This window comes from Larus michahellis, chromosome 1, assembly GCF_964199755.1.
Source record: "Larus michahellis chromosome 1, bLarMic1.1, whole genome shotgun sequence".
In the NCBI taxonomy this organism is placed as follows: Eukaryota; Metazoa; Chordata; class Aves; order Charadriiformes; family Laridae; genus Larus; species Larus michahellis.
Genome location: NC_133896.1, coordinates 22,368,995 through 22,396,819, shown reverse-complemented (window position 1 = coordinate 22,396,819; position 27,825 = coordinate 22,368,995). Strand labels below are relative to the sequence as shown.

Sequence of the window (27,825 nt, the reverse complement as noted above, 5' to 3'; positions counted from 1 at the left end):
TAAAGACTGAGACAAAGAAGGCATTAAGTACCTCAGCCTTTTCCTCATCCTTCATCACATTTTCCCCTGAATCCAATAAAGGATGGAGATTCTTCTTAGCCCTCCTTTTGTTGTTAATATATTTATAGAAACATTTTTATTGTCTTATACAGAAGTAGCCAGATTAAGTTCTAGCTGTGCTTTTGCCCTTTAATTTTCTCTTTGCATAACCTCACAACATCCTTGCAGTCCTCCTGAGTTGCCTGTCCCTTCTTCCAGAGGTCATAAACTTTTTTTTCTTTCCCTGAGTTCCAGCCAAAGCTCTCTGTTCAGCCAGGCCAGGATTACCTCATCTCAGGTGCAGAACCTGCACTTGAAGAAAAATATATATATTCAAATACCTTGAAAAATTTGAAATAAAGAAATACCTGCAGGCTAAACAGCTTCTCCCAAAAACGCTGGGCCAACAACTGTTTTCATGATTTTCCATAGCAAAAGAAAGTTCTCAGTATTGTTTGCATGTGGAACCCAAGACTTTTAAGATTTCTATACTGAAAAAGCAGTAAAACTAAACAAGCTATAGAAATCGATTCTTCACATTTGTTTATATTACATTTAATACAGTTTTGAACTGAGATGCGGTGCTGTTTCTCTAGAGACCTATGAGTTTCAAGTCTTTTGTATTAGAAGTAGTATCTACTTACATATCACACCAACTTTCATTCAACAGCAGTGCACTACACCTTCAGGCTTAAAGCTGGACTGAAGTATGATAGTTTAGATTTCTAACATATTATTAGCTAGTCACAAGCAAAACTATTAATACAGTAAGTAATCTTTTTTGTTTTCTGCATTCATAAACACAAAAAAGCACTTCTTGCTACATTGAACACTATTACTAAAAGCATCTTAAATGTACACCATTTTGGAGCCTCAAAACATCAAAGCTACACTATCATCTCCATTCTACCGCCCAAGGAAGATGAATAAGGTTTATTTATTAAGACAGTAGTATAAGAGAACAGCCAAAACATCCCTCACCCACCACCACAACACTCCTCTCAGACCTCACTCCATGCTCTAAGCAGCAACAATAACCTGTCCTAGCAAAAAGGTACTGCTAGGAACACTCCCACGTGCTCAGTAGTCAAAAAAAAGCTGCCTTCTTTTCCTGATTTCCTTTCTTAAGGAAGCAGGTCTTCACTCAGCCCCACTCACATGGGGGACAAGACCCCCAATGCCCTCAGGGCTCTGAAGCCGCACATAGGTCCTGCCTCTGGCACCACACACCCATAACGGGGACAGGAGCTCCTACCTGAGGCCTCCCACCTCTCATCTTCTCCTTCCTTGTCACCTGCGCGTCTCCAAAAGTAGGAAAGCACCTTGGCGAAGAGACCGAGCATGGCCGAGCACCCACCGCCCCACAGCACACACCTCCCCACCAACCACCGCCACAGCACCCCCTCCGCCGGCCGCGCCTCAAGCCCGCCACGACGCCGCCGGCCAATCAGGCTGCTCGCTCCTGGTCACGTGGAAAAGGCCGCCCCGCGTGCCTGAGGGGCGGCCGCCTGAGCTGAGGTGCCGGTTGTGCCCTCTCCCCACCCCCAACCCGCCCCAGGTGTGAGGAGGCCGCGTTCCTGCCCGACCCACCGTGAGGGGGCGGCCCTCTGAAGCGCCTCTGCCCCCGACTGTGAGGAGACGATGTCTGTGGAGCCGGGGAGGGGCGGGGTGTCGTTACCGATGCTTCCCTGGCTCCTCTGCAGAGGCGGCACAGGGCCCTCTCCTGGTAGGGCCGAGTGGCGGAGATGAGAGGACCTCCTTCAGTAGGGTTTCAGGGCGGGAGGGGTTGGGGAGACTTAAAGATGGTGTTCTGTGTGGCTACCACAAAAAGCTTGAAGCAAAGGGGTGCGGGCAGCCTGTTGGTGGCTGGTGATGCTGTCTGGAATGGCAGTCCTGCTGTACGATGGGTTTTCTGGGTTTCTGTAAGGGAGGAGGCCTAGGCAGGCAAAGCCCACAGGCAGGCTGCCATCTCACTGGGGCTGAGGGCTCTCAGTGCACTCGTGTGGCACTGGGAAGAAGTCAGGCATGGAGTCTCTCCAATGTGGTAAAGTGGAGTACACAGGAGAGTATGCATGTGCAAATGGCATACTGTTGAGTTGCTATAATGTCAGTAGCAGCCAGTTTCAAAATGACAGAATAAGCACTAGAACACTGTAAACTTGTTTTACAGAAAAAATAGTATTTTTGTCTTCATATCAATGTAGGAGCTGCTGTGGCTGTAGAGGAAATGAGATTTTACTGACTGTTGCTTATCATTAACACTTGATATTTTTACCATTTCTCTTTGTGCAATGCACTGTAGGTGTCTTTAAATTTTGTTTATCAAATAGTGTTTTGCAAAGCATAGTTTTTGAGTTGATGAGCTCAGCATCTCAGTAATTTCAATGGGAACTGCAGCATAAGACTGCTACAGGAGACAGTTTCAGGAAGAAGGCCAGAGCTGTGTATACTTTTATGCGAAACTACTTTATGGCTGTTGCAGAAAGGCAGTGTAGTCTGTGATGAGATTCTGAGACTAGACTAGCGGTTGTCTTTGGCAACCTTTTATTTTCTACTGGTATGGTTATCTCAGCATTATTTAGGCAAAGAATGGCTAGGAGTGCATTGCAGATTGTTTCATGCTTTTATAAAGTTCTATACAGTTCATAGACCAGAAGAAATTCTGGTTGTCAGTAATTACACACAGGTTCCAGTGTCTTGCTCTGAAGTAACTGAGGTGATGCTATTGTGAGGAGAAATAGCAGTGATCTTTTTAGAAAAGTTCTAGGGGAGGGACAGCCTCTGCTTTCAGATACACTGATTTAAAACATTTTAACTACCATTTTTTTCACTAAGATTTTTGTGGAGTGCAAGCAGAGGAGTGTTGGTTCGCAAAACCATGACAGGTGAAGAAATTGTTTTTCTGGAGGAGGGGAGTAGTTACACATGCATAAATTCCTGCATGAAGATCCTGTAGTTAGTAACACCTTTCCCAGGCTGTGCTTCTCAGGAATCTTATTGCAAGAAAATGGCCAAGGCAGAAAATACCAGTATTCAGTCTGGATGTCCTTTAAAATGCTAACATGATGTGTTTGTGACATCCATAAAACTAGAAATATTTTATGTTTTAATAGCATACAATGGATAGTGTATCAATGGATAGGGATCAAACCTTTTTAAACTCTTCAGATGATGATTCATGTGAAAGACTAAATCCAAAGAAGTTTATATTATACTAGGGGAGCAAATCATCCTTTTGAAGCTATTTGGCCTACATTTTGTTCTTGGTTCAGTACATGCCCCAAGACATGAGCTGGGAAAGAAGGGTTGAGAAATCAGCTCCAGAGAAGCAAAATACTTCAAAGAGCTGATTTATTTAAAAGAGCTGAAAATATTGAACAAGGAATACAGGTAATGAGCTAAAATAGTGTAATTATATATTGTGTGAAAAAATGCATAGATAGCATAGCTTGTAAAAACTCATCAAAAAAGGAAGGGTTGGTGAGCCATGGTAAAAGTAAATTTCACCAGAGCTTCAGGTGCTGTATGCTTTTGTGTTTGGATTTGGTAACGTGGGTATGAGCCTGGGTTCAGTGCTAGGAAAACTGTTCCAGGACAGAATGCTTTTTTATTCATTACTGATACAAAAGTAGGACTATGACAAGTTTATGTACCGTTTCATCATATTGTCCCTTGGCAGATCAGTCATAATTGTCAATCTGTTTTTTGTCTTTTGTGGTTACCGTGGGGGATGCTCGCATGGCACAGCCCTGGGAAGTGATGTAGTATCTGCTATAGCTGCTTCAGGCAATCTGAACTTGTTCAGTGGTCATTTCAGTGGTGGAAGTAAGTAGTTCTTTGTAGTCTCTGACGATTTTATTTGATTTTCTTTCCTTGACATGTTTTGGCCTAACTTAGGATAAAAACACGTAATTTGTAAATCCTTTTCAGAAGCCCGTAATCTTCTGTTGGCATTCTTATGTTTCCTACAGTCTTTGTGTAGATTTCCTATGCACCCTTTAGAGGTGGGCGGAATCTCTGTATAGCACCTGCACCTTACCTAGTGTTATAAGGTCTTGGCCTGTGACTTGGGCTCTGGCTACCAGATCTTGCTTTGTGGTTGTGTATACGCAAAAATGACCCAAGACTTTTTATGGAATCAGGAGCATGAAATTAGGGGAACGTAAAATAAGGGCCCCAGAAAATTTTTAGAGTAGAAACTGAGCTGTGAAGTTTAAGTGTATTTTGTTAACACTGATGCTAAATGCAGAGGGTACAGTAATTGTGTGGTGAACATCTGTGCAAAAAGGAAAATGGCAAATACGAAGAAATGGACAGGGAAGGGGGCAGAAGGAATTTCACCATAACCAGAGCAAACACTGTAGTGCCATGCTTGAGAGAGGTGGGTTTCAGGTACAATATTGGCTGCAACACTTGGAATTGTGAACAAAAGTTTGTAGGGTTTGAGCCCTGCTCTGTTCAGTGATGCAGGAATTTTAAAATTGTTTTTATTCAAAGAGATTAGATCAAGTAAATACCTGAATATCTCACCAATTTTGTGGAAAAAAATAAGTTGATCTCCCTAAATTGGTCAAACAGGATAAAATATGATCCTGTCTTGTATCTATACTAATTTATGTTAGAACAAACCAGTAAAGTAAGTATTACCCATTTTCCATTAAACCGTAGTCTTTTAAATGTTACAGGTAATGTAAATATTTGCATGGTATTTCTTCCCTGAACCCAGGAAAAGAAGGGCTTAGTTACTTAAGACAGTTTTGATTGGCTAAAGAGTCTCTTTTTTACCCTTTTTCTAACACAGTTTACAGCTGTGTCTAGCACTGTGTATGGTGTATTAATTTCCATGTTTCAATCTATTAAAACAACTGTAACATTTTAATATTCTTTCAGTATTGGCTGACATTATGAGAAGAGTGAAATCGACAGTCTGTACGAATTGAGAAGTAGTGCTGTTCTAAAGTTTTTCTAGCACACTTTAAAGGTGATGCCCTTCAGAATACTGAAGATCTAATTGTGTCTTGGTTACAACAGCGTTTAAAGTTTATACAAAAGACCCTGTCATTGCTGCAGCTGTCAAGGTGCCAACATCTTCAAGATAAAAGCATTCTTTTCTTTTTTTTTCATTGCCTAATAAGCAGGAGGACTGAATCCAATGTACGCTGGCCATTGCATGTCATTGCTGCCTGCTAGATTTAAAATTTGTTGTTTAGTCATCACGGTGTTCTGTAAGTATGAATGTCAGCACGACTGAAGTGTGCAGGGTTTATCTGAACACTCTAGAAAACTAGGGTTAGTAGAAAAAGATAAAGAAGAGTTCTACAGTGAGGATAATATTCTTGATAGATTTCTAACCTCTAACTGTCTAACTTCCCAGCTTGTTGGGATACTTGAATACTTGAATTTTTATCTGTAGTTCGTTCTAGGAGAATACTACATTGTAAGTAGTTTTTGTTCTTTTGAAAAAGGAACTAGATTGTTGAACATTGTTATCACTGGCTATTATAATAACTAAAAGTGGTAAACTATGAGGAAGGTTTTATTTAAGATGCTAAGCAAGGGGTAGTACTCAAATAAAAAAGAGACTTTAAACTTTTTTAATTTGTTGGTCTGGTTTGGAAGCAGCCCTATGAGAATGTAGTACAGTCATTTTCTAGTGTGTTCTGTTAATTAAAATTCAGGAGGCATTTTCCTGTTCCCTGGCTTAACTGAAGTTTTTGCTGTGCTTTTGTTCCATATCTGAATAGATGTTGTTGAAAGCCAAAGTGTAAGGGAGAACTTTTCAAAGACGGCATGACTCACTGAACGGTGAGAATATCACAAAGTGTACAGGCAGCTGTGTTCACAAGACTGTTTTAAACTGACAGTTAACTTTTCAGTTGAAGGTAAGCATGAAGATTTTTAACGGTTGAAAAATCTGCAGTAACTTAATTCTAATGTTAAGATACTGATCAAGGTATTTGAACAGATTGGTAAGCAGTGAGATGAACATAAAAGGGCAAAGTGAACAAGAAAAATGGTTGATACTGGGTAAATTAGAAAAAGTTTGCTGTAGCTGAGTTATTGTGAATATATGAGTTCATCGGATTCATAGTGAAGTCTGTCATTTTAGATATCTGATAAGAAGTGTTGAAATCAAATGGGAGTTAATATCTAAACATGTTTAAATATCTTTTCTGTCCTAGAGTTTAAAAAAAAAAAAAAGGCAAAAAGCTTTGGTTATAGAGTTACCCTCAAACTAAACACCTCCAAAAATGTTTCTTAGATCTTGAAATAAAAGTCTATTGAGCTATCATAGATACACAAACTTGCATTCTCTTGATGTTTATACCATATTGTTATGAACTGTGGCTACAGGATGCAGTTTACTTAGAGTATGCAAGTAAGTTGTTAGAATGCTTACATGTTTTGAAATGTAAATACAGCTCATTACTAAAAATTGCTTTTATTGATTTTATCTTAAATAGGCAAAAACCTAGTGGAGCACTGTTCTGAGTATGTGAAGGAACTAAATTATATTTTTGATCTTTCTTCATAATTTGCATTTTCATTATTATTATTATTTAATTGTCTTTGTGAAGTGTTATGACCAGGGAAGAGGGTTACAGAGAAGAATTTAGCTATGACAGGATGCCAACTTTGGAGCGGGGAAAACAAGAGAATGGAAATTATATACCAGATATCAAATCCAGTGACCTTCATCTATCAAAGAGGCTGCATCCTTGCTTTAGTTACAGAACATGGATCTTTTCTTTGCTGATGGGAGTAAGTACTTTAAATGATACAAAAATTAAAAATGTAGGTGAGGTCTCAGTGCCGAGTAATCTGTTCTGTTTCACATCGTTTGGGCACTCACAATTTCATCACTGACAGTATTGAATATAAATATTTGTACAGAAAGGATCATATTTGGCAAATTTAGAATGTAACACTTAAGTGACTGATGGTATTCTTTGGCTAATTCTGTACTAATCAAAGATGCTATATGAAGGCTGACTTTTATCTTTAATATTTGTCATATAGCATAAACAGAATAAGTGTGGTAGTGGTAAATATCAACCCATATGTGTGTATAAGCACTGCCTTTGGTAAAGGATATAAAGTATGCTCTTAACATATTTTTAACTGTTAAAAGTACTTTACTTGCCATGATAACATTTTGCAATTAAAAATATATATTGTACTTAAATGCCCCTTTCATCTTTCAGGGATCAGTAGTCATGTAGTTATTTGCTAGAATCTTCATGTAGTGAGGTATATACATTGGATTCTTACATGAATGTCAGTGATTTGAATTTTTGTGTCACTGCAAGAGAAACAGGATGCTGATCTTGCATGTACATCATATGCTTCGTGTTCTGAGCCAGGTTGATTAAAGTTTGTTATAGCAATTAGAATTTAATCTTTTTCTCTCAGCTTGTGTGTTTTGAAGAGTAGTTTTTATTAAGAGCTAAAAGTGTTTCACTGTTAATATGGTAATTACTTATTTTTGCACCGTGAATAGAAGTATTGCCTTATTTTCGTGGAAACAGCTGACATGAAAACATTTTCATGGAAACATTTTCTGACAATCTGTGGAACTTGGATTTCCTTTCAGATGTACTGTTACATAAAAAGAGAGGAAAAGAAGAGCTGGCTTTCTTTGCATTAAATTTTCTTAAACTTAATTGTGAAAAAGGACAACTGTCTTTAATTAGATTTTTCCTTTTTACTGAGTTGTTGTGAATGACTGGAGATACTAATTTTTAATGATAATTTGCTGAAGTCATATTACCAAGAAGCATGAGTTTTATGGATCAACATAAATGCAATTTTATTAATAAGGTCATCCAATAAATTCCAATTAGATTTTTCTCCCAAGTATTATAATGGTTAATCTCTCTCAACTCTTCTGAAAGACAGTGTCCAGAAAGGAAAGTCTGTATGTTGAGCAAGATAAATCATAGTGCACAGAACCTGTACTTCAGGGAGCAGATGCAAACCATAATGACATCAAAGTGCCTGCTGGTGTGGACTTTTCTTGTGCAGGAACAAGTCCATATGCCTCAAGCACAATTTTAAGTTGTATTCTATAGTGTTCTTCCAGCCTGCCAGAATTCTGTGGGTGTGTGCCTGTACACGGATATATGCTATCCTTATTTTCTGTCATTTTTTGACAAGGACTTTTTGAACACCCCTCTAATTTTGTAACTTAAAAAAAAAGCCCAAATAAAAGAGCCATTCTGTTGCTCAGCTTCTCCTTCAAAGAAATGCCTACTCTGAGAAATGACAAGCAAAAAGAAAAAGAAAAAATGTTAATAGAATACACTATTGCTGAGAGCCTAACTCTGATAGTTAGGAAATAAATAGAATAGTTAGTAAAGGAACAGGAGCAGTTGAACATTTATGGGTGTGCTATTGGACCAAAGCAGGAAGAGAGTTTGGAGGGAGACAGGAATATAGGTGGAAGAATCTTCATCAATATGTCCTAATACTATTTTTATTACTGTGTTCTAGTTGTTAGTTGGTATGCCCAGCTGCCCATAGGCATAATGAATGTTGGTGGAGTCAAGCACAGAATGCGAAGTAGAGGCTTAGTTGAGGTTTCTGAAACATTTTAACCACTGAACACTGCAATTACCTTTTGAGCATTTTATTAGGTATTTGCCAAGTCAGGGCACAATGCTTGATTCAAACTGTATTGTTTCAAATGATATCGTTCACTAGTGAGTCTTGGTAACCATCAAAACATCTTTTCAGAAGTCAGCATGTTTTGGTATTTTGCTTCAAAATTATTCACACAAAGACTGCATTATTAAATATTCATCAGTAGCCTAATTTGAAAGGAATTACTGATTTCTATCTGACAAGTTGCTTTTTAAAAAATAGTTTTATTCATATTAATTTATCTTATTTGTTGCTTTGCAGACTTGCCTCCTTATTACTTCTGGCTTTTCACTGTATCTGGGAAATATTTTTCCATCTGAAATGGATTATTTACGGTGTGCAGCAGGTTCAGTAAGCATTCTTAATTATTTGCTGTGGCTGTTTGGCAGCAAAATCAGTAGTAAATAATTTTTGTGCATTTTATTCTGTCTCTCTTTTTACTACTAACTTTCTTCATGGATGATTTAATTCTGTATAACAGTTCGTTAAATGGGTTTTCATAAAGACAACTGGTTTGTGCTACCATTTTCATTAACCAGCTCACCACTGGAATACAGTAGTTATCCACATGAACAATTTTTCTCTGCTTGATTTTGAGAAAATTTACATTGTTAAGTATTTGGGGAATTTCCTGGCTAAATGCTATCAGAATGTATTTCAGATTGTATTTCAAAGTATTACTTTTTCCATGTATTTTGCCATGTACTGAAGCAGACTAAGAAGTTCTCTTGAATATTATTAATTATTAAAGTAATAGTAAAATATGCATTAAAGATGTCTGATGTTTTTCAAAGTTCAATATTTTTTACTATATTTTTTAGGGACTCATATTTGTTGTGCTGTATTATATGCGCTTAATATATGCGCTTTAGATATATGTGCATAAGATGAGTCTGATGTACTGGTTTTGTCCATGGCAGGATTCTGTTTTGTCGTTATTTTTGCAACTTGACTTGCAGATTTGTTTTAAATTAGGTGCAAGACTAATGCTTTACTGTAAACAAATCCCAGGAGTTGCTTTGTGAATGCGTTGTCACTTATGTTTCTGCTAGAGACATTAAAATAAAGTTGAAGCAGTTTTTGAAGTTAATATCTTCACTGATGTGTTATTCTCTGCAACATTACTGTCAGTTACCAAGATGTCTCTTTTTCTGCCCCAAATCTTGTCTCTTTGAACTTTGTGTATATTGAGAATTTCCAAAGATCTGGTAGGTGCAGGTTATCACATTGTGTTGGAATGGCTTGCTGTGGATAAAGATGTGTACGTTTGGGTGTCTGTATGTGAGCAAAGTGTTACAGCTCCTACAACAGATGATGGAGTCAATACAGTTGGAAGAGCCTGGGGAGCTATATAGCCAATTGACCACCAAGTGTCTAGCATGAGCTGAATTGCTTTCTAGACTTCTTGACCATTTTGACTAGTAGTAGGATTCAGTTGCCTAAACATAGTCATGTGGTGTTCTAGAGACTCTAGGGTATCCAGGACATAAAAGGATGTTTTAATTATGTTAAATACAGGTCATTTAGGTGTTAAGGAAGTGCTGCCAAGAATTTTAAATGTCGCTATTAATCTAGTTACAGCAGTTCCATTGTTAAGCCATCAGTGCTGAGAGGTGTGAAAGGATAATTAGTAAAGAAATGCAACATTTGTTACGTGATTCATTATGTAACATGGAAACATTTTTAATAATTTTAGTTGAGTAAATTTTAATTTGCTTATTAGTATGTTATAACTTTATGTATTTGTGGATCTGTAATGGTACCATATCTATTGTGGTGAGGAACAGCTAAGGCATAGAGAAATTACTTCGTGAAACTTTTCACTTAGATATGATTTTTCCATTTAGCTTTGCCCTTAAGTATAGAAACACAGTACCTACTGAACATATTGGAGATCCCAGCCACAATTCTTAAAGTGTAATTTGACTCAAAAGATGAGTTTTCACAAAGTTCTTCAGAGCTATGTTGAGACTGGCCAAATTTTAGCTTACAGAACCATGACTTTTTGTCTGTTTAAAAGAACGTGGAGGCCCAGTTTGGGAGTAGCAGTGTTTTTCTTTTCCTGCAGAAGGATCTCAGGCCTTCTAGAGTTAATTTAAACTAACAAAGGCGTGAAATGCCTCATGAAAGACTTCCTTTCTTTCCTTTACTCATCACATTGTGCTGGGTAGCTAGTCAAAACTGAAGGATATGGAAGGCATGTTTAAACCTCTTGTAATCCTCAGATACTGTTTGTAATTAATGAGCTCAGAAAAGAGTGACAGACTTTCTCAGAGTTTCTGATCTTCTGTTTGTCTAAGTTAACTGAAATATAAATTAAGACCAAATAAAATACATGTACAGAAATATATATAAAATTCTGTGTGCAGAATATCCCACTAGTCTTCTCTTTTAATTTTCCCAGTGTATTCCTTCAGCAGTTGTGAGCTTTGCTATAGCAAGGAATAAAATTAATGTGGTAAGTATATGATTTTATTGACAATTACATATTATTTTTTTTCTTGTGGTTAAAATGAGAGGGAAACCCATTCTGAAACTGTTTTTCAGATACCAAATTTTCAGATTCTATTTGTCTCTACATTTGCTGTAACAACGACGTGTTTAATTTGGTTTGGATGCAAACTTGTCCTCAATCCATCAGCCATAAATGTAAGTTACTAAAACAATTACTAATTAATTCTTCATTTATCTTTGTTTAAAAAAAGGGTATGTGTGAGGTAGGTGGAGATCACATGTAATTACATTGCTGTCGATACCCCAGTATTCCTACTTAGTCTGTGAGGAGAGATCATCGAGCAGTAACTACTTTTCTGAGTAAGACAAGACTGGAAAATTTACATCGAAGGTGGAAACTTACATGGCTAGAAGATGCATGTTATAGCTAACTTAGAGGTGATACATATGGAAATGACTTTCTTGTCTTCTTATATTCAAAGTTTGAAAACACGAACTAGATTTTCAAATGTGATCCAGTTTGATTAACTGACTGTTTATTTTTCTGTTGACTGTAGCAAGCTTTGTTGGTTTTTTATTTGTTTGTTTGTGTGTTTTAAAGAGCAGGGTCACAAGAGAAAATTGAAAATGAATTAGTAGCTCATCTGTAGATTAGCCAATTTTTAGGGTTGAATTGTACTGAAATGAGGTGTCCCAAACAGTGCTAGGACATTTCATCACCAGATTAAGTATAATCCTTTCCTGGATCTTCTTTAATGAATAGTTTTGCTTGTGAGGCCATCAGGAAAGAAACTTTTGATGAGCACTTTTCTTATACATCATAAACAAAGAGAATGCAGCAGTTACATCATTTGAAGCATACATATTTCATGCTAGGAAAAGTTCACTGGTTTTGAGTCACAACCTTTTAACATCTGTCTTTCATAGTCTGAGCCAAACATTAGAACTACAGGGTGGTTTTGTTTTTTTGTGTTACGGTAGAATGTCCTGAGACCTCTGTACTAATAAGAATGTTACAAGTATGAGTAAATAACATAGCAATAGGTATTATCATTGCCATTGATGAATATTCATAATAGACTATCACAGAATAGCAGTACACAATACAACTATGCCATACATTTCGTATGAAAGTTAATGACTGCTCTCATGTGTGATTGTTCCATTCTCCTCCCACTATCATATCAATTGTTGTCATACTAAGAGCTCAGCAGTAATAATGGCTCCCTATAGTCATATAGCAGATCTGAATTAGTTTTAGTAACAAAAGACTTTTCTAATAGAAAAATAGTGCAGAGACTATAGTTTGCTTTGGAATTATCTATGCTATTTTAATAATATCTGATTAGCTCCAGATTTCACAGATGTAGAACTTTTAAATCAACCATGTTTACATCCTGTTAGAAAGTACTGTATATCAAGCCAGTACTTACAAAGCTGGTTTTTATATTAGATAACTAGGTCTAGCTCCATGTTTCTGTGCAGCTGGCCGAGTTTTCAGAGAGATGGAGTATTGCAGTCAATCAGAGCTGTGGAGATTTAGCACTCTGGACAGTCAAATCACTTGAATTCAAGTACTACTAGCTTTAGATGGGGGCAGTTTTGCCCTGTGTTTGATGGGACAGTGTCATGGCCCCCTGGGTTCTGTGTGTATCTCAGGACAGTTTATACCAGTCAATTGTTTGCACAGCCTTTGCTAGCTTATTGCTAGTGTAGCAGTTCCCTCATTCATTTTCCCCCTCAAGTGTCTTAGGATGTTGGGGTGAATGAATTACATACAAGATGCAGTGGTACTGCCTTTTCCCTTTTCCCTTCCTTTCTTGGTAGAGAGTTCAAATATTAGAAACCAGTCCAAGCATTCTGAGAGAAAACAGCACAGAAGTGTGACTGTGCAACCTGCTCTAGGTGACCCTGCTTTGCCAGGGGGGTTGGACTAGATGATCTCCAGAGGTTCCTTCCAACCCCTGCCATTCTGTGATTCTGTGACTGGAGACTACTAGACGCTTTGCACTCCCTTCCCTGGTAGACAGGATCACAGCGTGGTTGGGACAGTGGAGGGCAATGTCTGCCCAAGAAGGGTGGGCCCAAGGGACTAATTTTGTCACCACAATAAATAGTTATTTTGTCACGAGCTCCAGTGTGACAAAACTAGTTTTTGCTTATGCTCTTGAGAAGCTTTGAGCTGGCTCTGTGTGTAAGAGCTTAACTTTAGTTGCATACTTTTGAAGTGAGTAGTTTTTAGATTGCATAAAAGTTTGCATCTTCTATTATTAAACAGCTTTTGTATTTTCGAGGCAGATCAAACCATTTGAAAAAAGAGATTATATTAGACTGGAAAAGTATAAGTGACAAACATTAAATGTCTAACAAGGCAAATTCTCTCTTTGCCCAATGTTAGTTATCTACAATAATATCTACAAGACATTCTTGGTTATGTGGTTTTAATTCTTTTCACTTGCCTATTGCATATCCATACTGTGGTGTTGATCACTGTATAAAGATAAATCAGGATAAATGTGTGTGCAAAGCTGGCTCTGAAGCTTTTTTTGGACCTTTCTGTCTTAAGAGTTATTCATGGTACTGACTTGCTCTCCTCTTTGAAGGATACTGTTTCAGTGAGGCAGTCTCACTGTTTGGCAGCTCACTGCCGGCGGTTTTCCATTACCCATGCGGTACAAAGAAAATGTTGAATACCATCTTTTTAACTGTTCTTTCATCATTGTATTTATTTTCCCTCTCCATGGGAAACTGCACAAGAAAATAATACTAGGTCTGAAGTGAAATCACTGCCAGTAGTTCAAAAGCAGTAAGACTCATAAAAAGAATAAGTTTATCCAATTAAGACAATTAATATTTAACACCCCCCCCCAAACGACCTGGGTAATTCTTCATTAGTGTTACTTGTGTTGATGGATAACTCTACAAAATTACTTCAGATAGATAAATGGAATGCAAGATACAAGCCACGTCCTAGGCTGTGACTGTGTGACACCACTCCAGTGGTGTGTAGTTCTGTAGTTAGTATACTCTCAACATGAAGAATGCAATGTCTAAAAGATGCAAACTACCACTGCTGCCACTCTGTTCCTTTCCAGCTCTCAGAGTAAGAAGCCTGAGGGACAAAAATGAGTGTTGGGGGTTGGAACTAGATGATCTTTAAGGTCCCTTCAAACCCGAACCATTCTGTGATTCTGTGAAGCCATGTGCGTGTTGGCCACTGTAACTGAAAGGGTTCAGATCTTGAACAGATTAGGACTCAGATTAGCTCCAAATTGAGTACATACATTTATTGCCTCTGTGTGCGTTGAGTGTCTGTACCTCCATTATAGTTGAGATGATCCAGGCACTGGGACCCTGCAGTACAATCTTGTTTGCCTCAGTGTAGATGGCTAAGGCAGGATTCCATGGCCTAAACTTAAGCATCTCTTATTTTAAATGTGCTGTGAGATGTTCTGCCTGACTTCTGCTTCTACTCTGGGTGGGTGAGAATCCCCCATCAGTCCTCCGTCATACATCCCATTCATGTAGGCACATTCACTATGCTTGAGTATTTCAAATGGCACTAGCAGCCAGTATAATTGAACCCCTCGTCTAGCAACTGGTTGGCCCAGAAGCTTTTGGGGTTCCTTCTCTTGTCTGTATAGACTAGGTCTCCACAGACAGTAGTGGAAGCCTAGGCAGCATGGGGGCACACAGATAGTGGAGTGTAGGTGCTTGATTGTGTTGCCTAACCATAAGCGTGTGTCTCCATTAGGTATGTGCTGGTTTGTCCTGCCTTGCTTCAGCCACTGGTCCAGGAAGGCATCAGTCTCCTTTAGGTGCTCTGTCATTATTTGTCAGACCTGTGCAGATGCCTTGAAACATCTGGAGGATATCTTAAACTGTGTAAAAAATATGCATTTAAGCAACTATATTGAACTTTAAATTATTTAACCTTTAAATTAATTCAACCCTTTCGTACAGTTTCAGTGAACCATGTTTTTAAATGCCTGTTGCAGGTTCAGAGCAAATTGGATTAAAGTCGTGCTAATTTGCTGCTTTACACCCAGTTGCACTTGTGTGTTCCTTAGTCATAGAAGAGGATTAGGGATACAGTTTACTTGTTTCTCTGCATCTGGTGCTAGGTTTTATGTACAGTGGTAGTTGTAGGGATAATTTTCTTCAGTGCTTAGAAATCTAACATTGAATTTACCATTGTTACTGATGGTATAAAAAGATACTTACTTCTAGCTTTAGCCGTATTTCTGTTTAAAAAATAATAACAACAAACCCACCCAAATTCCAAAACTGGAGATTAGATATTTTTACTTTGATCTAGGGGTGATGAACTAATTTTATGAGTGGAAGGCTCTGTCCTGTCTGATGGTCTAGACATGTCATATCAGAAAAAAAAATACTGGAAAGGTAAAAGTTAAATTAAAAAAAAAAATCTAATGTATTTACTGTTACTTTTTCAATTTCTGTTCCTTACTTCTTACAGCTAGCACTAAATGAGCTAGTCCTCCAATGTAGTTATAGTGCTTCTGGACTCAGTCTTGTATGTCTGCTTGGCACTGCACTGTATAGTGTGGCCTTGTCCTCCCACATCAGTACCAGCACTACATGTCAAATCACATCCAAATCATAGGAATTTGCAGGCTGGATTAAATTGTTCTGCAGGCCACATGTTTGACACCTCTTCTTTTGCCAAATAATGTCTTTATTCTTCATGCTAGCACTTTCCCTAGAAGATTGCCACTATGACTTCTATTGATGTTTTTGGCTGTAATAACAACTATACAGTTTCATAGTTCCAATTATCATTTCCCAAGAAGGGTGAATTTCAGTACCCAGAAAAGCCTTTCAAATCTGCCACTTACGATCTTTTTCAAAAGACGTGTGCTGCAAGATATGTGGCAGAGAAAAACAGATTTGATCATCTACAAAGCAGGTCTGACATGAGGGAATAATATAATTCTGTTACTTTGCCCAATGGCCTGACCTAACCTCCAAATGTTTTCTTGGGCTGCCAGTGGAAAAACACGGTGCTTTTGAAGACAAGAGAAGGAGATCCACTCTGTCTAACTTGCATGCCTCTAAAAAATTATTCAGCCCATGTAGAGTAGATACCTACCTCTTTTCATGAGATAATCAGCAACCGAAGAGAAATGTAAAGTATTACATTCACTTATTTGTCTCTTGAAGATGAGGAATGGCAGGAGGAATGGCAGCATCTATGGTTTTGCACAGTAATGTAGTCTGTGAGACCTGCAAGAGTTGTGAAATCATGAAGAGTGTTCATCAATGCTCTGCTTGCAATAGGTAGAGCACAGAGCTAGGATTCTTGGCCCGGTTCTTTGGATTGTGTTTTCATTCAGCGTTACACATTGTATCCCACCATTTGGATTGCAGCGTAAGGGTTGGGAGCCTGTGGCCCTCCTTCCCGCCCCTCCAGTCGATTATCTTAGACCCTGGGCTAGTCAGGCTTGCTCTTGTTTGTACTCTTTCTGTTCCTGTGAATCTTCCATGATTTGCTGCATCTAGTTTCACATGGGAGGTCCTGCAAAATGCAAATGTACCCAGCAATCACCCCCTTGTCATTAAGTGCTGTTTTGGAAGACAGTGATAAAATCTTCAGGCAGAATATTCCCATAAATTAAATAAATGTTTTTTTTTTCTTAGATTAGGCATTCTGACCATTATGTTGACAGCTAAGTGTTGTCCCAGAAATTCATCAAGAACCAAGAAAAGGGTTAACAAAGTATCTAATTAATAGATATAATAGATATGTCTGAATGTCATAAAAAATAGATGGACTGCTAGATCCTGCTCCCTCCTGTATTTTTAATATGGAAGATGTAACTTATTTCTGTCTGGGATTTTACTGACAGATAAATTTCAACTTGATTCTACTTATTCTGCTGGAAATCTTCATGGCAACTACTGTGATCATTTCAGCTAGGTCTACTGAAGAGTGCTGTACGAGAAAGAAAGTAGGTACCCTCAGGGATTAAAAATGTCTGGGTTTTTTTGGTGTTAAAAAATACTAGATTTTTCCTGTATTACTTATGTTGACAAGTTACTGGCAACTCCAGTATATAATTTCATATTACATAGAGTAATAGAATAGTTTGGGTTGGAAGGGACCTTTAAAGGTCATCTAGTCCAACTCCACCTGCAATGAGCGGGGACATCTTCAAATAGATCAGGTTGCTCAGAGCCCATCCAACCTGACCTTGAATGTTTCCAGGGATGGGGCATCTTCTGCCTCTCTGGGCAACCTGTTCTAGTGAAACTAGGTTCCATGGTAAAACTAGATTGGAATAATAAATAAAAGTACTGTACAAAACGGTAATAGCCTCTTCTGTCTTTGAGTGCCATGGGCCCTCCGCAAAATGACCTGTTGCAATTATACAGCACACGGCTGTTTGAATATCTTATGAACAGGCATGGCAAATGTTTTATTTCTGGTTTGTAGAACAAAGCTTAATGATGTATGAAACATCAGAATACTGTGACTTGTATGTATGCAAGCCATGCTTTTTTGAAGCCTGAAGTAGAGAAAGTATTTGTCATGTATGCCAATTTGGTGGTTTCTGGACAATGAATATTGGCTTCAGAATTTGGGGCTATAGATAAAATTTTCTTTAGTCACATGTGCTCTCCCAAATCCCACCCTCATTTTTCTACAACAGTACTTCTTGTAACTAATAATGAAGCAAATACGCTCTGCCACTTTGTGTTCCAGTGGAAGTATTGCTCACTAGATAAAGTCGTATAGTGTACTGTTCTCCTTCAGTTACTGTTAATCCATATCAGTAAAATCTGAAGCCTCAGGAAGAAAGTATATTTTCAAGGTGGAAAGGGGAGACAAGGTGACCATATTTCATTTTTGAACAGTGGTTGTATAGCAGATAATCAGGGTCTACCTCAATTGTTTTAATGAGATTGATGTGGTCTGACTCTGTGGTGTGTCGCTGTCACATCGTGTGCCTCTGTTAGGATCTGTAACAGGTTGTACAAGATATTAGAAAGGAATGTATTGCTTTTTATGTTTTTTTGATCATGACTTTTTATCCCTCTCTAGAATACTGCATATGACAGTACCATCGTTTTGAGCAATGTCAGCTTTCCTACTCGAATTCTGAAGTCATACTCAGTAAGAAAGGCATTGTTTTCTTTCATTAAATCAACTTATTCTTTCATCTTTCTAAGTGTTAAGTTTCATTAAAGCCAGGAAGAGATCAGTGTAGGTAAGAGCTGAAAGAATAAAGACAGAAATGACAGATATATCTTAAAACGTTTCCTTTTAGACTGTTGCAAGATAAGTGATAACTGCCATATATAATAGGAAAGAGACTACTTAATGTCTTAAGGATAGAGTAAATTGAACTGTTGTTCGATGGAGCTAATAAATGAGACCCTAAATATGTATATTGAAGCTTATTTTTTTTTTTTACTTAAGCCAGATGGAGTTTTGCTCTATTTTAGATCTGAAAAACATTGACTTAATGCATAGATAATAGCATAAATGCATTTTTCTCCTTCCAGTGAGTTCCTTTCTATATGCAAATAGGAAATTCGGTTCAAATGCACTGTTAATAATGTGTGTGCTCTTCTTTGTTTTAGGTAATTGAGGTGATTATTGGAATTTCATCAGTATTTGGTGGAATAATTGCTTTGAATATGGATGTTCTAGTGTCAGGTCCATATCTTTCAGTAACATTCTTTTGGATCTTAGTTGCTGTAAGTAGTGCAGAATGAAGGTACTCTTTTAAAACAGTGTCTTTGAGTTTTTAATTTTTTAATTTATTTTATTTTTCCTCTCTTTACTGGAATAGTTGTTTGACCCTAATACTAATTGACAGTTGCTGCTTAGCAAATAAATTAGCGCTTCAAAATACTTGATATATTTATGCAATATGCTTTTTCTATTTTGATTTACAGTACTTTGTTTCTTATAAAATGTTCTGATACATTTTCAGTCCTCAGTTCAGTAAAATGGAAATGAGTAATAAAACAAGGCTATTAGAATTGAAGTGTTTTGTCAAACAAGTCCTAGGTTTTAGAATATTTCAGGTTGCAAAATAAAAAGTTGAGTTTAGTTTCAGCGTGGTAGAATCCTTATAACAGCGCTTTTAGCCTGTCAGCCTTAACTGCCATAAAAGCCTCAGACTGATTGGTAACCCTTGTCACTAATAACAGCCTGTACCTAGGAGCAGTGGATTCATGAAGGATGCCGTGCTACCCTGCTTGCCACTAATTGAACCAGTTGAGAAAGAAGACAATGAACATTAGATATGAACATATGGCTACTATGTCTGGAAAATCCCTCAGCATGAAGTGGAGAAAGATCATAAGTTTTTCAGCATTCAGAATTCACAAAGTTCAGTAGGGTTCATTAGGTTTTTATGTAAAAGTGTCAAGTTTTGAGGATAATCATACTTCAGTATGTTTAGGTTTAATACATGATACTAATTAAATGCAAGTTAAATGGAAGATTAGTTTTATCTCCATTTGAGTAATTGATTCTTAATACTGTCATAATAAGTCTATACAGATTTAAGTTTTCAAGAAATTTGACCAGTTGGAATCACTGTAACTCAATTGTAATTTGTATAATTTTCAAGTCGGTAAATATTATTTTGTTACGCTTTTTTGTTTAGTGCTTTCCAAGTGCTATTGCAAGTCACGTAGCTGCTGAATATCCTAGTAAATGTCTGGTAAGTGTGTAAAATTCTTGGATTTTGTCATTAGAGTGGAGTAATGCTAAGAAAGCCTGCCTCTGATAGTGGGCACTACTCACGTTTGCTCACTTGTTTTTAGTTGCTTCTACAAAATGTGACAGAAATATGTAGCACGAGTGTAAGCTGGTATTCCTGAAACGAAATCCAGTAGGTCCTTTGGAGACTTAATTCCACCAATTCTAGAAAAGAATTGAAAGGACTGTTTGTTGGGTGGGTTTTTTTGTACTGGTTCCTTGGGAAAACAACATTCCTCATATGGTATGCCCAGAACTGCTTTCATATTCCTGAGCTGAGGTCCTTTGACCTCTTTGAGCTGTGGTTTCTGAAAGAAGAAAATTAGGTGTGCAGGCTGCACTGGACTAGAACCTACTTTAAACAAATTCCTCATCTGCATGGCTAGCAACAAGGACTAAGAATATTCAATAGAGTGCATTTATTCCTTAACTGTCCCAGATGTGTAGTTAGGCTGCCTTAAGACATCTGTTCTAAGTTACAGTCATGCAACCATATTTAAGTCAGTAATGATGCATGACCACAACTGAAGTGAGAATTTGATCCTGTAGGATGATATTTGAATGAAAACTTGGCTGCTATTGTATTGAAATAAATTTGCACTCAAATTTATGTGCATAGTTATTTTAGGTTGCAAATCTGCAATATCTGCTGTTAATTCTCATTATTTCATACAAACTGAAGAATAAATGATGCGTCTATACTGGCTCTCTAAATGGGGTATTGCTTCCTCTATCTGCATATGAAAGGCACTTTTAAAATCAAACAAAACCCCCATCATCCATACTAAGTGGAAAATGAATTACAGAACAACAGTGTTTTGGCTAGGAACTTAATTTATTCAAAGCTTGCTTCTGTGTATGCAATGTGGATGGCTCTTCATTTGTCTCATATGTATAATCTTACACACTTTTACACACTTTTGTTATGCTTGCTTCAAGGAGATATAGTTCACAAATCAAAGTGTTAACTTGTTTTTATTCTTTTTTTAACACTTATTGTTTTATTTCTTTTAGGTTGAGGTCCTGATTGCCATTAGCAGTGTTACCTCTCCTTTGTTATTCACAGCTTCTGCATACTTATCCTTCAGTATCATGCAAGTTGTTGACATCTTTAAAAATTATCCACCTGCTGTTAAAGTATGTATTTTTATGCAATTGAAAAATTAACATCTACCTATTACAGTAGCAACACAAGAATGAATTAGGAAGTATTAGAAGACAAGGTACTGCAACATCAAGGTTGAATAAAACATTATAGAAATTATTAAAAAAAGCTTACTTGACTAATGATATAATTTTAAGTATGTTAAATCTGTTGCCACCCTGGAATTACAGTTTAAAAACAATGGGATATTATTCTAAAGAATCAGTAAAAATAATATGTAATATGCTGGACTCCTTGAGTTTTTTATAACTTTGTAGTGTATAAATGAAAGATTCTTGGTTTACTTGAAGAATACATTTTTGTGTTTCTTAGGATGTCTACCAACAGGTGGCATGTTGGGATTGTAAACTTACACCTGGATTCATTCAAAGCCTGGATTGGGGCAGAGAAGAAAAAAAGTTTTCAAACCTTAAAGCATTTCAATATGAAGTGTTACCAGTGTTTGCTGAAGAGCTTTCTGTGGCTTTACTGTCAAAGTATTTTGCAATCTGTGATGATGTTCAAAGAACCATTTATGGGGATTAAAATAGTGTCAATAAGAGTCTTGATTCTTAGTACCCACTCGTCCTTAAGTAGTCTTGTAATTTTAGAAGAAGAGAGTGATAATGTTTATTAAACTGAGACTTAGGGACTGGAAAACCAGCTTTTGAGTATGTGATCCTGTTCTGATACTGGAGGAACATAGTATGTGGTTGGACCTCAGTAAGTGGCCATGACTTACATGCTCTCTTTAAGTAGCTTCTCCTGTTGCACATGTTGTAGACAGAAGCTGGACTGCCTAGACAATTGATGTGACCCTTACAGAGCATTTCTTAGATTCTTCTGCTGCTCTGTGTCTGGATGCAGCAAGACTGGGCTGCTCTGCAAAGGAGGGTGAACAATGGAGCAGAAGGTGACAGCAAGGGAGACAAGGACAGTGACCACATTGGCAAGGGGTGCAGTCCTACAGTACCCACAAAAAAAAGAAAAACAAGGCAGGTCTGGCCGTGGTAACCAGGTTCAGCTAATAGTTCAGTGGTTGCCAGACAAGTCCATAGTAGTGAGGCAGATACAAGGTCAGCCAGGAGTTCAAGTCGGCAGGGCAAGGTCAGAGCCAGCAAGGCACAAGGCCAGGCCCAGGCACAGCTGCAACATTGCTCAGGTCAGAGGCTCTGTGTTTTAGAGGATGGATTCCTCAATTCTGTTCTATTTCTAGAGGAAAAGATAATTTGGCAAATTAATATTTTGTTAAAAATAATTGCTGTTCTACTTTGAGCAAACCCAGGCATTCAAATTTTAATTGAAGTTTCATGATGAAATAAAATGTAAATTATAATTTGGGTTAAAAAATAAAATCTAGATACAAATCCCAAAGGATGGGAATGGCAGAAAATATTTTATTCAGGTAGTTAACAACACATTTAATGTCTCTATTTTCAGCAATCTTATGATGTACTCCTGTTGCTGCTGATGTTGATGCTGCTAATTCAGGCATGTCTTACTATCGGAACTGTAATACAGTGTGTAAATTACAAGACAAAAATGAAACTATATGATTCATCATGGACAGCATCACAGGTTAAAAAACAGGAATACAGAACAACAGAGGTAAGTATTTCTACTCATAAAATTTAAAATATATTTTTTGTAATGTTTTATGTTACATAATTCAGATCACAATTAAAAGCTGCTCCATAGAGCTGTAAAGATGTTAATGCACTGGTGAATTTTTTAAGAAAGAGATAATATTTTGCTGGTTAAATGACAACTGGGGCTTGACAGACTCAATATCTAAATCCATGACAAGTCCTGTTAAGAGAAAGACAGTTGTAAGGTTAAAGACTCCTTTTGTTCATATTTGTAGTATGGGCTCCCAATTACAGATGAGGTTCATCATTGTACTAAGATGAGATGATAGTCCTACTGTCCTACTCCACAGGATGCTGCTATTTATATGTCAGAATGAAGTTAGAGAAAAGATGATGGGCCTTGCATGACTGTGTTCTGATAATGAGATAGCCATCTATTAAGAAAGGAATGGATTTAACCCTTTCAATATGAGCAAAGGTTTTAGGCTATGGAAAGAGAGTATTTGATAGAGTTGTACCTTTCTAAGGTCTGCTGTGGGGGAGTGAATTTACTAAACCGAGGTAGTTCTCTTCAATTCCCTAATCTGCGAGTGGGAAGAGTTAAGAACCTGGAGCATAGGAACAACAATGGGCAAGCTGAGTGAGTGGCTACCCGTGCATGAAATAGTGTGCAGAGGAGGGTTCCTGGAATTGCAGGTGTCTCCATGTCCTAACCACACTACCAAAGTTGGTGATAAAGATATAAAGACCAGAATTGATATTTCCCACCATTTCCTTCCTGCACTTCCATGTTCAAGCTATCCTTTCAGATACAGATTTGTCACATACTTCTTTTAGAGCATGATGGTGGCAGTATTACTCTTGCCACTTTCCTTATAGTCCTTCAGGGTTAGAGTGCTATTTCAGGGACTGGGGGAACCCAGCTTTCTTCAGCCTGCGTAGGTTAACTACAGCTTTCTCCTAGCACAGCACTGTAGCCCTTAGACTCTCTTCACCTCTGCTGTACAAAGTGCTTTATCCTTAAAGTTTAGGAGAGAAATTCGTGTTAACTGGATGCTAATTGCATGGCCCAGCACTAGAAAGAGAGTGCTGGATTCAGTCCCTGCTCTAGAAAGAGCATCTTCATTGAAACAGCACTGGATAAAAAACACTGGGAGCAGGGACTGAAATTCAGTCAAGTCATTATACAGCTGGTAATGGAAAGTGGAAGCTGTAGATTCATGTCCCCTCAGGCTGCTGAGGGCATTCGGTGTAGGTTGCTTATTTTCTGGATCTGTGTCCTGAGAGTTATGTTCTGTATAAAATATGAAGCCCAGCAGCACTTCCACTGCTGCAAATCACATTTGGAGCATAGGTCATGGCATGGCTAAACATATCTATTCTGGGGATTATTTACATAAGTGTGCCTAGTTTGTGAGTCACTGAGAAACTGGGTGCAAGTTAAATGCTAAAAGGAGCACTTTGTCCAGAAAAGCAACACCTTTTTGCTTACCTAACACATGAATAATGTTACAGGTGATGTTGTAGGTCCCTTTGGCTGCTCAGAAGTCTGTGTTCTTAGGCAAGACCTTAGTTTGCTTGCATGTATGTAGGTTAATCTTGCTTCAGTTGCAGTGTAGAGGGCTACTTTTGGCTTTGGGTTTAGAGATTTAGATGCTAGGGCTTTCAGTCACATTTTGGCAAAAATCTTGAAAAAATGTGCTAAATAACATGTTTAAAATAGGAATTTTGCCAAGTTTCTTTGACCCAAATGTCTCAAATATTATACAGTTTCTATCATAAATGTATACTATACAATATACAAAACTATACAATTTACAATATATAGAATATTTTAATAGTTCAGACTGTAACTGTTCATGTATACATTCTCCTAGTTTTTCTCAGGTGTTTATTTGCTTGAACTTCAGTTTTTAACCAAAGCATTGTTTCATGTTTCCATTTGTCTGAAATGTGTTTGCTTTTAGGTTTCCAATAATACCTTAAAGGATTTTGACAAAGACAAAGCCTGGAAAGCAGTTGTGGTGCAGATGGCTCAGTAGTTTGGATTCTGCAAATGCCACCAATACAGTACAAGCCAATACAGTAAATCAACTGTTTGAATTAAGGCTTAAAAACTTTTCCGTTTATAAACAGCAATATAGTTACAGCAGTAGGAGCCAGGGAATAACACAGTAAATAATGTGTCTTTCTAATAATTTTGAAATATATTGATAATATTTTTAACACATCTGTCTTTTCTGTTGGTATCTGTATTCTAGTGTTGCTTTAGAAGATGCCTTTAGATAAAAGGTAATAAGTCAAATGAATTTATGCTGATGGCAAAGTAAAATGTGACAATATGTAGTATGCTTCATATATTTGCAAGAGGTTGTTATAACTGCAGTTATGCAGTCAGTGTAACTGATAAATGCTTTTGTAAAGTTATGAGTACAAGTCATAATTGATATTTTTGCTTATACTTCACTTTTGTAGGAGTTGTGAAGTTGGTTTGCATCTCATTGCTTTTATATAAATAAAAGTCTTTATTATGTGGAAACTCAAGAATGTGGATTGACATTCTAATTGGGGAAGTGAAAACAGAATATTCTTTCCCACTAGGCTTCCATTTCTGGACTGTTAAATGGGGAAGGGGCTTTTTCTGAGTGGCCAGACACAAAGTCTACTAGCCAAAGCAAAAAAATAGCAACAAACAGAAGCAGTCAGCCATGTAACAGGAGATACTACTGATATTAAGAGAGTTTTTTCACATTTATTTCTTTTCCTAACTATCTTTAAAACTTACAGAAGCTATCAGCCCTTGAACAAGGGATAATCCCCACACAGATTGCCTTTTTCTCTGAGGTGAATTATGTGTATTATTATGTATATTATTATTATTGTGTTGATTTCGAACACTGTAAGATTTTCCATGTTAATAGGCTTTTTGGTGTTACTAGGAAGATAGCTGCTGACAAGGTGGTGGTTTTTTATTGTTTTTCAGTTTTTATTGTTTTATTGTTAGTTTTTGAAAGGTTCTAGACTTTAGGTTCATTCTTTTTTAATCTGAAATAACCCAGATCATTTATTCAGAGCATGCTGCAAAGCTTGCCTCTTTGCTTTTGGGGAGGGGAAATAAAGAGAGAGAGAGAGAGGTATGTATAGTGCGGAGCCCTTCAGGTGTGCTAGCATGTTTTCTTTTGGTTTTGGGAAAGCTGATAATTATTATGGCATTTTAATACATAGAGAATACTCTTTCAAGTTTAGAGCAGTGCTTCTTAAGAGCAGGTATGCACCAACCTCTGTGTTCACCTAAAATAGTGTATGTTTCTGGTCCAGACTAATACATCAGCAACCAGAGGATGCAGCTGCTGTTTTCTTAAATACTGTCAAATCTCATGCCTCTACTGGTGGTACTCGTGTGAACATTCTCTCAACAAGGCAGATAAATAATGATGAATCTGCTCCAATCTTACGACTTTTATAAATAGAAAAAGTTAGTTTTCGATTGTACACAATTTTTTTGAAAGTTGCAAAGAAATAGTGACAGTTCTACCTAAAAATAAACATCCAAACAACTTTATAAATCTCACACATGGATTGAAACTGGACAAAGACTGTAGGTAGTGTAGAAGTTCTTAATGAATCACTGTAAAGTGAAAATGCAGAGTCATATGTAGAATAGCGTGAATGTATCTTAATGGTTTGCTTTCTTTTAGGTGGTAACACACTTGCCTGTGTTTAACTGAATCTGTGTCTTCAAGAGATCATCTGTATCTTTTCTGTCAAATGGTTATTGGCTTTGGTTATCCAGAAGGTTAGATAGAAGTAGATGTTGCTTCTATTACTGACCTTGGTTGGAAAAGAAATTAATGGGGAGTTGCACATTCTGAAGGAATTTCCTTTCCACAAAATGCTTATACAAGCAAGGCACTCAGGGTCTTTACACCATGTTTCTGGTCCTTTTGAGGAAGACTCCTTTTGAATCAAATGGTTTGAGGTGCTCTCCTCCAAACAGTGAAAACCTTTTAAACAGCTACTGATTTTTGTTTTGCTGCCAGGAGTGGCTGTGAAGAACCTAATGACAGGATATAATAGGCGATATTTACTTCTCTTTTGGGGAACTACAGTATTTTAATAAGAGGTGAAGAAAATAGCATTCGTCAAAAAGAAAGAGGAAAACTAAATAGGCTAAAGAGAATGATTAAGTTAGAATTTGGATTGACCCTGAAGTAATAGTTGAGATATATGTCTGTAGCTGAGGTTTTTTTAGTCTTCTTAGATTAACAAGGGGAAGGAATAGATGGGAATAAAAAAAGAGGTTGTCATAGAGCTACCAGCCATAGATTCTGCTTTCCAGTGATGATGAACACCCCTGGACTCCCTGCCTGGACACAGCTCTCTTCCCACCTTGTTCAGCCCAGCGGGAACTGCACTGCACAATCTGCCAGGTGCTAGGACTTTTCCCTGCACACCTAGGAAACTAGGAGCCCCACCATGGATACCACTCTGGAGGTTGAATTTTCGTATCCAATGCGAGAAAGAAAATCATGGAGGTAAGAGGCAGGCTTTTAAAACCATGCAGAGCTGGCCGCTGACATAAGAAGCCTTTCTCGGGCAGAGAAAGCTTCGCTATAAATCTCACTCTGGGGTTAAATGCTTTTGTAATTCAAAGCAACACCCACTGTGGCCTCTGCTACTGTCAGCCCTTCTTTGCCAAGTGATCTTATGTGTTGGTGTTTGACACAGAATAAATCTTCATTGCTTGTAGCTTTAATTAGGGTGTGCTGGGAGATGATCTGTTTCCACAGCAGAGCTGGGAAGCCTGTTCAAGGGACAAAAATCATAGCCCTCTCTGAGGTCAGCTTGGTGAGATAACAGTGTATGTGCCGTGTTACAAGGGTTTCTGCTTGGAACTGGGTGGAGAGTGCCTTTTCCTGCCTTGCTGGGTTTCAGTAGAATTAATGCTACGAGCTACTGCTTAGTTTACACCATGAGTTAGGGTCCTAGCTTAGAAGAAACAAAATTAAAAAACCCCCTAGCCAATATGTAAATTAATGTAAAATAAACAAACAAATCTGGCGGAAGCATCTTCTGGAAAAGTAAAATTGTGTGCACCTGGTACCTGAATCCTTCCTCAGCCACCAATTTAGCTAGGAAAGCAGAAGGGGAAAATTACAGTTTTAAAAGCATTTTCTTATTCCTCTCTGCTCCTGCAGGCAAATTTCTTGTAGCAT

At 37.6% G+C, this 27,825-nt stretch overlaps 2 protein-coding genes across 4 annotated transcripts in view; one reads left to right on the top strand and one right to left on the bottom strand.

Annotated features, from left to right (window-relative positions):
- MOV10L1 (Mov10 like RNA helicase 1) overlaps positions 1 to 1,382 on the bottom strand; it is a 38,510-nt gene extending 37,128 nt beyond the window's left edge. Inside the window, exon 1 of the mRNA XM_074572629.1 lies at positions 1,295 to 1,382. Coding sequence (XP_074428730.1) covers positions 1,295 to 1,382 — 88 coding nt within the window. The remainder of the gene's footprint in view (positions 1 to 1,294) is intronic.
- A 3,764-nt stretch (positions 1,383 to 5,146) lies between these two features.
- On the top strand, positions 5,147 to 25,148 carry MLC1 (modulator of VRAC current 1). 3 transcript variants are annotated; one of them, XM_074589432.1, is made up of 13 exons: positions 5,147 to 5,264; positions 5,784 to 5,921; positions 6,618 to 6,801; positions 8,944 to 9,033; positions 11,087 to 11,140; positions 11,230 to 11,331; positions 17,007 to 17,108; positions 18,203 to 18,274; positions 18,745 to 18,861; positions 19,782 to 19,838; positions 20,891 to 21,013; positions 22,461 to 22,628; positions 24,577 to 25,148. In XM_074589432.1, the coding sequence occupies exons 3-13, from the start codon at positions 6,622 to 6,624 to the stop codon at positions 24,649 to 24,651; spliced, it is 1,140 nt and encodes a 379-aa protein (XP_074445533.1). In that variant the 5' UTR covers positions 5,147 to 5,264; positions 5,784 to 5,921; positions 6,618 to 6,621; the 3' UTR covers positions 24,652 to 25,148. The 3 variants fall into 3 exon arrangements, with proteins under 3 accessions (XP_074445533.1, XP_074445702.1, XP_074445606.1); XM_074589601.1 differs by lacking the exon at positions 11,230 to 11,331; XM_074589505.1 differs by lacking the exon at positions 17,007 to 17,108.
- Positions 25,149 to 27,825: the final 2,677 nt, after the last annotated feature.

Bases quoted from the DNA above. Each gene is read 5' to 3' on its own strand.
- MLC1 (XM_074589432.1), top strand. From the start codon at position 6,622: ATGACCAGGGAAGAGGGTTACAGAGAAGAATTTAGCTATGACAGGATG. The intron at 17,109-18,202 runs GTAGGTACCCTC...ATCCCTCTCTAG, and splicing joins AGTGCTGTACGAGAAAGAAA to AATACTGCATATGACAGTAC. The intron at 18,862-19,781 runs GTAAGTAGTGCA...TTTTTTGTTTAG, and splicing joins TCTTTTGGATCTTAGTTGCT to TGCTTTCCAAGTGCTATTGC.